This window comes from Grampus griseus, assembly GCF_964374135.1.
Source record: "Grampus griseus genome assembly, chromosome: 9".
Taxonomy (NCBI): Eukaryota; Metazoa; Chordata; class Mammalia; order Artiodactyla; family Delphinidae; genus Grampus; species Grampus griseus.
This window is the reverse complement of record NC_139003.1, coordinates 73,763,956-73,777,469: the sequence shown is the minus strand read 5'-3', so window position 1 is coordinate 73,777,469 and position 13,514 is coordinate 73,763,956. Positions and strand designations below refer to the sequence as shown.

The following is a 13,514-nucleotide window of genomic DNA, read 5'->3' as shown; positions in this document are numbered from 1 at the left end:
TACCTTCCATGAGGAGCCCGTGGAGGTATGCGCCTTCCCTGGGGGGGTGCCCATAATCCTCCTTCGTTTTTTTGGTAACCTCAACAGTCAAGCACATTTTATCCAGTGGCCACTCGTTTCTTCGAGCCGTGGTCTGCATGATTGCTTTGGGAGGAGGACGGACAGGAATGGGGTAGGATAAAGCCACAGACAGAAGGGTCCCAGGAGCCACCCGTCTAAGCTGAGCATCTCCCTGAGTGAGGCGTGCTTTGGGCCCACGGGGTGTTCTTGGGCATTCCACGTGGCTGCACTGGAGCAGGACCACCTCCCTGCTTGGTGGACGGAGTTTTACTGGCACGGCTATACCCATTTGCTTATGCTCTGCCGTGCCAGAGTGGAACCGATGTGAGAGACCGGGCAGCCCGTGACGGGAAACGTTTACCGGAGTGAACCCCATCCCACCTCTCTTAGCTGCTCCTGTCCTGCCGGGCGTTTTGTTTCATCTGTAGTGGCCAGGGCAGGGGGAGTGGCTGGGGTTCTGCTAGGGGGTGTGACTCTGTCAGCATCAGGGGCCGCCCTGCGCCAGCCCTTACCAGTTAAGAAGGACTGAGGGTTGAAGAAGCCAGAAAGCCACACCACAGCCGGAAGGGCGAGATCTTGTGTCCAGGTATCCAGTTCCCGACATCGCAAGAGGAGGTCATTAAACCTGGTGAGTAGAAGGTAAGAAGAAACAGACTTGCTTTTTGGTAATAAAGTTTTTCAGTAAGATTAGAGTCCGCGGGGTGAAGAGTGGTGGTAGGGAGGTCCACAACTGATAACCAGTGAAATCGTTAGCTGACGATTTGCAGAACACTGTCCCTTTAAAGGGCTAGATTATATGTCCCGTTGAGATTGGGGACAAGAAACACTGGGAAACGTGACCGAAAAATTTGCCTCCGTTTATTCAACCACTGTTTTATTTAGATCCGCCCAGTGAAACGTGGTAACTCTACACAGGTGATCTGTGTATGATCCGGGCTGACAGATGCCAACACGGAGGTACACAGGGACACACGGGAAAGAGCACCCCCCCACCCCGTGTGTCTAAGGATGGCGAAGGGAAGGTTGCCAGGAAAGGCAGGGGCAGTAAAACGTGACATTAGCCTTCCCACGTGCAGTAATTACCTGAAAGCGGGAAAGGAAAGGCTATTAAGGGAACCAACCATCTTCCATCCATCCAAAGCCTGTGGTGTGAGAAACTGCTGTTTTTACACAGGTTCTCTCATCCCGTGGGCACAGCTATTAGGCCAGGTAGGAAGTATCTAAAATTTACCTGTGAGGAAGCCAGCTCACAGAAGCTAAGGAAAAATGAACTTTCATAAAATGAGGAGATACTGAAATGTAGGTCGAAGGACTGCTAAAAACAGTAGGGAAATGGAGCACAGAGCAAAGAGCCCAGGGAAAAAGGCAGCAAAGCAAGGTCTCCAGGGTGAGGGCCACAGCAGGTAGCACTGACACTTCCTGGGACCTTGTTTCGTTCACAGTTGCCAAGGAAGCAGGGTTGAGTGAGAAATCATCCCGACAGACCACCACTTGGAGGAAACGTCTGTCTGAGATTGGGCCGTGAAGGAGGAAAGGCTTTTAAACGTTCACATTTAAACTTGGGTCACAAGGAAAATTCCTGCCAGGTTAGAACATGGCCCTGGGCCTTGCCCCATATTAAATTCTTTCAAATAGCTGGTTTTAGGGAAAACATACTCCATGATGGATCCCACAAAGAAGAAAGGCAAAGAACAGGAAAAGCAAGGATAAAATGTTGTCACAAGAGGGTAAACACTGCAGCAACAAGTTTTTCTAAAAATGAGTGATTGTGTAACAAGATTATGCATTAAACAGATAAGGTAAGAAAAAGTGAGGAAATTAAGTTGGAAAAATCGCAGAAAAGAATTACAGAAATGAAAGCACAAAGTAAGCAGCATAAGGCAGAATAGTAAAAAAACCCAAAAGGAAATGGAAAAAAGGAGTTAAAGAGTTAGTTAGAGTAGAAATAGGACGAATGCTAAATGAAACAGCACACGTTTAGTAATACAGTTCTAGAAAATGTGAGTTTTCCTAAGTTACAAATTTGAATCATTATAATCAGGGACATATGTTGCAAGAAAATATGACACATAATAATCAACACTAAGATATATCTTAATGTGGACTGGAGACAGAGACTCCTCTGGACAGCCAAGAAAAAATACGAAGACTTTATATAAAGGGGAAAAAATTATGTTAGCTTCAGACACCTCCACAGCAGCATTTAAGCAGAGTAGAACGATGCCTACAAAGTCCTCTGACAACGAATGGGCTAACTTACTTTTATAACCAGCCAAACTGTTATTTGAGTATGAAGACAACTGATTATATGGCATGGAAAACCACTCGCAAATCCAATAAACAGGAAGGTATAGAGAACCCAAAAAATAAAAGTAAGAGGAATCTGAAATCAAGACTTTTAACACACTTGTTTAAACTTGAGAAAGAAAAAGGGTGGCAGTCATAAAAACAAAATTACAAAACTAGGTTAGGCAAAGGATTAATCTCCAAAATTTATAAGCAGCTCATGCAGCTTAATAACAAAAAAAAACCCAATCCAAAAATGGGCAGAAGACCTAAATAGACATTTCTCCACAGAAGATATACAGATTGCCAACAAACACGTGAAAGGATGCTCAACATCACTAATCATTAGAGAAATGCAAATCAAAATTACAATGAGGTATCATCTCACACCAGTCAGAATGGCCATCATCAAAAAATATACAAACCATAAATGCTGGAGAGGGTGTGGAGAAAAGGGAACCCTCTTGCACTGTTGGTGGGAATGTAAATTGATACAGCCACTGTGGAGAACAGTATGGAGGTTCCTTAAAAAACTACAAATAGAATTACCATATATCCCAGCAATCCCACTATTGGGCATATACCCTGAGAAAACCATAATTCAAAAAGAGTCATGTACCAAAATGTTCACTGCAGCTCTATTTACAATAGCCTGGAGATGGAAACAACCTAAGTGTCCATCATCAGATGAATGGATAAAGAAGATGTGGCACATATATACAATGGAATATTACTCAGCCATAAAAAGAAACGAAATTGAGCTATTTGTAATGAGGTGGATAGAGCTAGAGTCTGTCATACAGGGTGAAGTAAGTAAGAGAGAGACAAATACCGTATGCTAACACATAGAATTTAAGAAAAAAAATGTCATGAAGAACCTAGGGGTAAGACAGGAATAAAGACACATACCTACTAGAGAATGGACTTGAGGATACGGGGAGGGGGAAGGGTAAGCTGTGACAAAGCAAGAGAGTGGCATGGACATATATACACTACCAAACGTAAACTAGATAGCTAGTGGGAAGCAGCCGCATAGCACAGGGAGATCAGCTCGGTGCTTTGTGACCACCTAGAGGGGTGGGATAGGGAGGGAGGGAGACGCAAGAGGGAAGAGATATGGGAACATATGTATATATATAACTGATTCATTTTGTTGTAAAGCAGAAACTAACACACCATTGTAAAGCAATTATACTCCAATAAAGATGTTAAGAAAAATAAATAAAAAAACTAGGTCAGGTACTTTCCCCTCCCCTCAAAATAAGCAACGTGAAACTAAAAATTCAGGGGAGAAACAGTAGGCAAGAGAACAGGAGACAATTGAAGACACAGTGAAGATCAGCCAGAACTGACAGACTCACCCGGAACACACGGGGGGACACACAGATGGAACATAATGCGAGTTCAGGCAGGTGAAGAGAATGGCAAGGGCAATATTTGGAGAAAGAAAGCCTAAGAATTTTACAGGGTGGAAACACCTGTGGCCTCCCATTTGTAACAGCACACAGTACCAAGTAAGATGCATTTTTAAAAGACCATACCTAAATACAGCAGTAAAAATTACAGAGCATTGATTACACAATATTAATACATTAAGGGTCAAGAGAAAAAAATTCTTAAAAGCCTCCCAGAGACAGTAACTTAGTTGTGAAGGAATGACAGGTATTTATGAACACACTCACTAGCAGCAATAAACGCCAGAAGACAATGCAGTTATAACACTGAAGTTCTGAGAGAAAATAATCGTATCTAGAATTCTACGTACAGGTAGACAGACCATTAATCGAGTGAGAGGGCAGTAAAGAGAATTCAGACACAATACCATCTACTCCCCACCACGTACACTGGAAGCCTGCCGTGTACTTCCTCCTTTAGGGCAATGAAGAGGGGATCCAGGACAGAGGAGCCCCAGGTGAGGTGTGCACAGCATCTATGCTGCCGCTGCTTGTTTCAGTGATGAGTGGCATTTTTGCATTCTATAACTGAAGGTTCCAGAGAAAATCTGACTCAAGTTATGCTTGATTCAGCAGCTCAGAGAACCTCAAGCCCAGTTTCTTTCCTTTCCTCTTTGCCTTTTTCAGTGCTGACCACGTGGCCCCAATCTGGCCTGAACTTTACTTCCTGAATTTATGCCAACTGGAAAGGGGCTCACTTTTATTTTAGGATTAAAAGTAAATAGGACCCTGTGCCAAAGGCGTAAAAGACGAGAAAGAAAAGAAAAATACAACAGAAATACAGAAGTTTTGCAAACATCTCTCAGGGAACATCGCTTTGGTGGCTATAATGCAGCAGGGCAGTTCTTACCGTATCTATGGCTGATGGCATGGTTTCTGGATATGCTCTTTGTGGTGAGGAAAAAAAAACATAGGTGGCTGGGCTTTAAAATAAGTCATCTGACATGATTTTTGCAAGTGCACAGTAGCTGAACTATGACAACTCTCTACAGGTGACACAGGTCAAATATAATGTTGTATACTTTTAACATCATTTTTCTGAATGATCTATACTCCATACCACAAGAGTTTTATAACTGCGTTTTCTCAAACATACGTCAAATTCACCACAGGCCATCTTTGCAAATGACCTGGACAAAAGCATCCTAAAAACATTCCCAAGGAAGTCTGTCAACAGCAAAAATAAGTCTTGAATCTCATGACAAAAGTTTAAATGGTTTTCCTTCTCTATTTGTCATGTATACAAATTACTTATCTATAAATCACTTATATAGAAGAATTAATACTTGGATTGTCTTGGGAGAAACATGAAATCTGTCTCAGTCGTCTGTCAAGTGGAGATATTAATACCAGTTCTACCCACATCATTTGGAGTAGGAGAGCTTATTTGGAAATCAAAGTACAGAAAAGAAAAAAAAAGGAACAATGAACAAAGAAATCTATACGTGTTATTAAGCAAAAATAATCGCCGACTGGGGCTTCCCCGGTGGCACAGTGGTTGACAGTCTGCCTGTTGATGCAGGGGACACGGGTTCGTGCCCTGGTCCGGGAAGATCCCACATGCCGTGGAGCAGCTGGGCCCGTGAGCCATGGCCACTGAGCCTGTGCGTCTGGAGCCTGTGCTCCGCAACGGGAGAGGCCACAACAGTGAGAGGCCTGCATACCGCAAAAAAAAAATAATAATAATAATCGCCGAGTGTAAACAAAACAAAAATACTGTGGATTAAACTAAAGTTGAACTACAGTTCCAGATCAGGAGGAGCTTAAAACGTCTAAAGGAAAAAGTATTGACTTTACGTTGCGTTAGAAACACCAAAAGTGTTTATGTTACAACATCAAGAGTCTTCCTAAAATAATAGGAACTGTACAGGGATAAACATGGGATAAAGAAAACTTAAACCAACAGAAGTCAGAAAAGTTTGGAAAAGAAGCAGCTAAGAAAAATATAGAATTTAGGAAGCACAAAATAGGACGGTGGAGATAAGTCTAAAGTTACTGCTATAAAATTTAAGTGTAAATATAAATCCTTTTTTTGATTGGAAATATAAAATCTGAGTTTAGATATTCATAGCATTAACAGAAATCCATTGACGGGCTTTGCTCACTCTTCCCTGCTGTGATGCTTTGCTGCCATCTGTGGCATTTCCACAGGGCACCTTCGCTGGGTTTGCACACACACACCCTGCACCCCCCCACCCCCAGCAAACCCCTGCGTGCCTGGTGGGGGCAGTTCCAACGTGCGGTCACTTGGAATTCTAATGGGACCTTCCAGTTTAAGGATGAGCGTAGCATTCTGGTTCGTGGAAGAAAAATTTAGGAAGGTGAGAAGAAAGAATGTCCATGTGGAAAAGCCAAGAATAGAGCCAGCCTTGTGAAACTTCCGGTGCTGACTACCAAGGCCAAGTTGTGGTTGGAGACAACACTGGCTTTCAGGGAGCTGTGAATTTCTGTCCCTGGCTTTGTGGCACATCACTGCGGTCACACCCCCAAATTGTAGGCAGTCTGGTTTACCGCGTACCACTTTAGGAGTTCGCTGTGAAATGGCATTAGTAATCACTGGCTTCGAAAATAAGGGTATAACCTGATGTGAGGGTAAACTTAAGGGTGCCTCCTGTGGCCATTTAAATCTGATCCACTCAGGGAGGGAATTCTGTTCTCCACATTTTTCAGATGAAAAACTGAAACACAGAGGTCAGGTATTTTGTCCTAGATCAGATAGCTATTCAGTGAGAGGCAGAATTCGAATCTTGCTTTGAGCCTGACCTCTAATTGATTTTTGCCTTTCACTCAAGTGAAACTGGTGGTGGTTTGCGCAGTTATGGCTGAATACAATCACAAAGTACATTTTTCATGGTTCCTATGAGGCGTAATTCCGAACACCAAACCAGCCGTGAGGCTGGCGATGGCCGGCAGCAGCAGGGTGGGGCACTTACCACAGGGCCAGGCCGTAAGTAGACGGGTACGCCAGTTTGCTCCAGCTTTCTGGTACTGCATCGTGACTCAGCGCAGACTGCTGGGCTTCCATGTCAGGACACAGCGTCAGCTCCCCCTTGCAGGGAGAAAAAAGGCCACATAGTGAGTATCGTTTAATGTGAAGAAGGCTGCTCTAGTCTCACTTTTAAACTTACCTTCAATCCAAGGTCTAATTGTTGAAGTGACACCCGGATTTCCCGAAGGAGAATATTCATCCTCTCACATTCTTGGAAGCAGACAAGGACATAGGGGCTTCTGTCTGGGTTTTTGTGCATTATCTCTGCCATGTTGAACTCTTCTGGAAGTTTCTCCAAAATGTCATCCAAGACATTCTTAACCTTAAATCATTAACAAACACAAAGATTTAGCTCCTTTCTATTTCATTTTTGGTCATGGTGACTATATAGCCTCTATTTTTTTTTTTTTTTTTTAAGTCTGAGACTGTATCATATGACTCCCAAAGATGCTTGCTCATGAGTTTAAAAGATGCCTACTAACGCCCAGGAGGGGGGCAGAGTGGCACCGCCAACTCCCTCAATCGGTGCGGCCCTCCCCTCCTTGACATCCCACAGTCTCGTCAGGGAGGTGCTACTATTTGTTTGTAGTTTATTTACTGTTAGCATTTAGGGAACATAAGAACTCTCTCTCATCGACTACATTTCATTTCTTTGTAAAGACAGGATCAGAGGATGGAGAACCCCAATATCTGGGTAGGCCATTTTGCAATCTGCTATTTTAGAAAAGTTATTCGAAAAGTCACATGAACCAAAGATGCCCTTTACACTTGAGTTAATTCTGGTGACTCTGCGATGCTGCCCTTGCAACTGACACATCCTAAAATTTGGGGGGCAATTTGGATCAATATTTCCAACAACAAGGAAGCCTCTATCTTTTGTAGCTGTTGCCCTAAAGAAAGGAAGGATTTGTTCACTGAAGACGTGCATATGTACATAGTGCTCTGATGTGGATATTTATTCCAACGATGCAGTTTTACAGAGCTGGGAAAACCAACAAATACCTAAGGACAAAAGGTCGGAAGATACTGCCTGTCTTCAGCGTCAGGCAGCTTTCCCTCTTTCATTTATTTCTCGCATTACTGCCTGTGGCTCTGACGGGTGCGTGCAGACTGCTTTATTAGCACCCTGGCAGGTCATTTGTCAGATCCTGAAATCTTGAGCTTATTTACAGCAGCAGTACAGAGTATGAAACACAGCGCTGTAGAGAACTTAGGTCCAAGAAAGGCTTTGGGACTCAGCTACAACCTGGTTTCCTTCACTGGCCCTTTCTAGCTGTCTGGCTTTGGGAAGTCACCTAAGCTTATCTCCAAAAGAGAGATTCCGATACTACCCAGAGCTGTTGCACATTAAATTGGCATATTTGTAAAGCACTTTCTATAGTGCCTAGTATATAAACACCTAGTAGATGGTGGTTGGTACAACCAGTCTGCTTGTAGGAGATGCTGAGGCATCTTTACCTCGTTTGCTTTGCATTTTCTGGTGTAATATCAGCTGCCTCCCTGGAGAGGTTGAAGCCCCAGAACTAGATGAAGACCTCATCCACCTCTCTGCATCTATTAATACTATAGATCTTCCCAAATGGATGGATTTTTAAATACGTTCATCTTTTTAAAAATCTAAATTCTTATAGGGAAGATGTTAGTATATAGGATAAAACGTGCTGTAACAAATTCTAAAGCTTCTAAATTACAAACAAGTGTCTCAATGAATGGCCTCCTTTCAAGAAATAATTGAAAAATTTCAAGAAATAATATGGCAAGTTCCTGGGACCTCACTATAATTAGACCTGATGTTTATTGTGTTTCCACACACTGAATCCTTGATGGATAATTCTGAGAGAAACAGAGGCTAATTTATTGAGGGAAAAATAAGCTATTCAGGTTTTACATTAATGAGAAGATTTTAATCCAAAGGTAAAAAAAATTATTTGATGTCCATTTCTCATCCCCATCATTCTATGGTAATAAGAACCTTCAAAAGAAGGATCATGCCAATCTCCCAAGAAAAGGTGGAAAAAGACACTGTAACAAAATGACAGAGCCAGAAACACACTGAATGAAAGGCAAGCCACACATGTGGAGAAGAAATTTGCAATACATACACCTAACAAAGGACACACATCTGAAATAAAAGTTCTTACAAATCAGTAAGAAAAAGATTGACAACCCAATTAGAAATTGGGCAAGCAAGTGGACAGGTACTTCACACGAAAGTGTATCCAAACGGCCATAAGCGTATGAAAAAATGTTCAGTATTATTCCTTAACTGAGGAATGCAAAGTTAAAACCACAAAGAAATACCATGACTCCTAACAAGACCCCAAGAAGCAGGAGCAACTGGAACTCATACACACTGCTGGTGGGTGGAAGTGTGTAGGAGTGGTTGTACCGCTTTGGAAAACTGGGAGTATCTACTAAAGCTGAACATTATACCCTTTGATCCAACAATTCCACTTCTGGGTATACAGGAATGAGTATTATGAGCAGATAGCTTTGGGAGTTAACCTTTGTATGCTGACAAAAGACTATACAAGAATGTGCACGGCTGTGATAGTCATTGTAATGAAAAGCTAGAAAGAACCCGAACACCCATCCCCTATAGAAGGAGCAAATAAAAAATTTTATATATATAAATAAAGAATTACATAGTAAAATACTAAACAGAAATGAACCATTGGTTCATGCAGCGACATGGATGAATCTCACAATGAAATGTGGAGTGAAAGGAGCCAGACATAAATTAGTACATCCTGTAAGGCTGCATGTATTTGAAGTTTAAACACTGGGAAATCTACTCCATCTAGTCTGTGGCGACAGGTAAGGAGGGTGGGTACCTTTGGTCTGGGGTGCAGAGGGTACTGATCAGTAAGGGGCAGGGCTATCCTTTTGGAGTGCTGGAAATGTTCTGTACTTTGATCCAGGTGGTGGTTATGTGCACACAAAGGTAAAAACTTCATTAGCTGTGCACTTAGGATTAGTGTACTTTACTGTATATACAGTATAACTCAATAGAAAAGAAAGAATGACCCTCTACCTTGTCTTCTGTGGACTGTCCCAGCTCTTCACCGCTGAGTGCATTCCTGGGCTGCATCTCCAGCAAAGCTCTGAAGAGAGTGTTGGATGTGACTGTCAGGAATTCTATTTCAGCATCTGGGTGGAGGCCATACAGTGCTGGGCTTTCCGGAGGAAGCATCTCTTCTATATACTGGTGGTAGCCTGAATAATCCAGATTGGGTGGGGCAGCAAATCCTGGTGCCAGCATCAGTTCACCATCAACCTTCAACCACAAAGGAAAAGTCAGTTATTCCAAATCTAAGTGGACATCAATCTTCATTTCCCAAACACCTTGAGAACACTCCGGTAAGATGGTCCCAGCACAATGCTGGATCGATAGCGAGCTCTCTAAAATATCTCTTGACCCTCTTGTAATCAATCACTCTGCTCTGTGTATGGTACCATGCTGACCTCTGGGGAGGAGTCCAAGGAACACACATGAATCCCATCCTTAAGAAGACCTGGTTTGCGGTTTGCTTGGGGTAACACGATACATGCACACAAAGGGAACGGACAGGTGCTGAGCCATCTACTGTGTATTGGTCACCCTGTTGCATGCTTGAAGTCATTGATTCTCCCAGATATCCCCATTTCGCAGTGAGAAATTGAGGTTCAGAGTAACTTGCCTGGGCATATGTTTGATTTTAATCTTAATTCTGAACTCATTTTAGTATGACTTAATAGTACTTTCTGCAGTACTACTTCAAACTATTTTATGTATTATGCACGTAGATTTTGTAAACATGCATAATTACATGTGCCTATCTTAAAAAATACGTGGGAGTGTGTGTAACTAACATGTTATAGGGCAGTATACACTAAAAGTCAAATGAGTGGTACCTCCCCGTGACTTTGAGCTTCTCAGGGCAGAGTCTGTGTAGCTCATCTCAAGATCTGTAGACCCTGGGGCAGCTGCTAGCTAGCACATACTGGTGCTCAATCCAAAGTTGCCTAATGAGTGAGCGGCTGGAGTTATCAGGCATTAATCACACCCATCCACTTCATTCAGGTCGGGGAGAAGGGTTAGACATTCCACCGGGAAGAATGCTCTCAACCAAGGCAATGCAAGCAGAAATACCAAAATGTAACTAAACAATTTATGGGCCTCAGTCTCTGACCAGCTATAAACGCAGTCAATCCAGCGCTTATACTTTTCTGGTTAACTCAGTGTAATCTCAGATTTTTTTTCCCCCGATTGTTCTTTAGTTCCCAGGGGACCATTACACTTCTGTTTAATTTTCCCAGCCTCTCTTGCTGTGAATTCTGTCTACATGCACTTAAATGTACAGGGAATGCTAGTTTTTAAAAACCATCACCTAATGTAGCTATTTTAGGCCTACAATTTTAAAATCATTTTCTGAAAATGGAGTTTGTCTCTGTAATTGTGTATGTTCATGCTATCTGGTCCCCTCACTATCACCTGGAGACAAAGTGACTATTCATTAATTCATTCAATCGTATGAACTGATCACCTAGTATACCCCAGTAAGCCGTGGAAGTATAAGAGATTCGTATGACCTAGTTCTTAAGGAACTCACAGTCCAATGGAGACAACATCAGCGCGATTTTCTACACAATCATGTCATCTGTGAGTAGCGGCAGTTCGTTCCTTCCTCCTCAAACCTGCAATCCCAGATTGCCCAGGGAGCCCATGTCCTTAGGGATGATGCTAAATTGCTCTCCTGAATTCAAAAAGGCACTTTAAATGTTAAAGTCAGAATTTCTATTTTTATTTTGTATCGGGAGAATTTTCAAGTTATCCAGTCTTTCGTATTGCCAGAAACAGAGACCTGGACCCAATAAACATGAGAAGGAGCAATGCAGACTCTCTCGTGACCAGTATCCATCAGCTAGGCTTGTTTTATTCATTTATTCACATTTCCTATCATTTCACATTTATATATCAAAATAATCAAAATTAAAATTTTACCTGACTCAGCGTGACCAAAACAAAACTGTGAAGGGGATTTAACCTCACCATTACTGGATAGATAAATTAGCCAAAATAAAAATGCGGGCACAAAATATGAATACTAAAACCAGAAGTTAGACTAAACATCTCCAAGCCAAAATGTATTCCCTACAAACAAGGACTTGATTTTCCCTATTAGTGCTCAATAGTTAAAAGAAAATTTAAGAGCCACAGTTAATTCTTTTTCAATACAGCCAAAGTTAAACAGAATTTCAAGCAAAGAAAGTAACCAAAAAGTGGAACCACTTGGAACTTTTCAAAATGCCTGGGGACTGGACATTTGAGTGAATATTCATAGAATGCTGGTGGGAGTGCAAATGGTCCATGTTTTCTGGAAAGACAATTAGGCAGTCTGTTTACAAATATGTGAAGAGTGCCTTCCCCATGTTGGGCAGTGGGCAAAACAAAGGCAAACAGCAAAGTCAACGGGAAGGGCTAGGTTTATAGCCAGACAGATCTGGTTCGGTTTCCCCCCCCCCGAGCGGTTTGGTGGTCTTCAAAAAATGACAGTTTATCTGAGTTTCAATCTCATCAGTAAAATGGGGATCCTAATAGCAACCTAAAGAGTGTGGCCATGAGAATTTAACGACAATGTATGCAAATAGCTAGGCACATAGCAGCCTTTTTACAAAGGTTAGTTTTAGTCTTTCCTGTGCCCTAGAAACAGACATGATTACCTCAAGCACACCCTAATTTTCTAGAAGGAAAAACAAAACCTGAGAATGTCCTACTGTAAGTTCCTACTATGATGTCAAACAAGTAAAGCTCGATAAGCAAGGCTTAGTTCACACAGAGACTTCTGTTCTCTTACTTTAAGAAATCTGTGAAAATGTCAACATACTCAAGGAGCTCTGGGAATCCTGATTCTAAATCCAAGCCTTCTCCCATCCCACTGAGAGGCTTTTATGAAAAGCTGCTTCTTGCTGATGGGACCCTAACTCTCTGCACTGTGGCCACCTGTCCTACCTTTGGGGGAGGGCTGTTTGATAAAGTCATTGTTAGGCCTCAAAGAATCAGTAGTTCTAAATTAACCTGTCTCCAGAGAAGACACACAAATGACTAATAAGCACAGGAAAAGATGCTCAACATCATTAGTCTTCAGGGAAATGCAAAACAAAACTACAATGTGATACCACTTCACAGCCACCGCGAGGATGTGGAGAGAACGGAACCCTCGTGTATTGCCAGTGGGAATATAAAATGATGCAGCCACTTTGGAAAACAGTTTGGTGGTTCCTCAAAACATTAAACATAGAGTTACCATATGATCCAATAATTTCATTTCTATGTATATACCCAAAAGAAGTGGCAATGTATGTCCATGCAAACACATATATGAATATTTAAAGCAGCGTTATTCATAATAGCCCCGAAGTGGAAACAACGCAAATATCCATCAACCAATGAACAGATAAACAAAATAGTGTATCGATACGATGGAATACTATTTGGCCCTTAAAAGGAATGAAGTACTGATACATGCTATAACATGGATGAACCTTGAAAACATGCTAAGTGAAAGAGGTCAGACACAAAAGGCCCGATATTGTGTGATTCCATTTATACGAAATGTCCAGATTAGGCAAATCTACAGAGACAGAAAGTAGATTAGTGGTCGCCTGGCGCTGGGGAGTGGGGTAGGTTGAGGAGGAGAGGATGCTGAGTGACTGCTACTGTGTACCCTAATTTCACAAATGAA

General features: G+C 42.1%; 1 protein-coding gene across 1 annotated transcript in view; it reads right to left on the bottom strand.

The window, feature by feature from the left end:
• DNAH11 (dynein axonemal heavy chain 11) overlaps nt 1-13,514 on the bottom strand; it is a gene marked incomplete at both ends in the record, with an annotated part of 314,762 nt that overhangs the window by 1,241 nt on the left and 300,007 nt on the right. Inside the window, 5 exons of the mRNA XM_082661925.1 lie at nt 4-144; nt 573-685; nt 6,734-6,849; nt 6,929-7,111; nt 9,824-10,066. Coding sequence (XP_082518051.1) covers nt 4-144; nt 573-685; nt 6,734-6,849; nt 6,929-7,111; nt 9,824-10,066 — 796 coding nt within the window. The remainder of the gene's footprint in view (nt 1-3; nt 145-572; nt 686-6,733; nt 6,850-6,928; nt 7,112-9,823; nt 10,067-13,514) is intronic.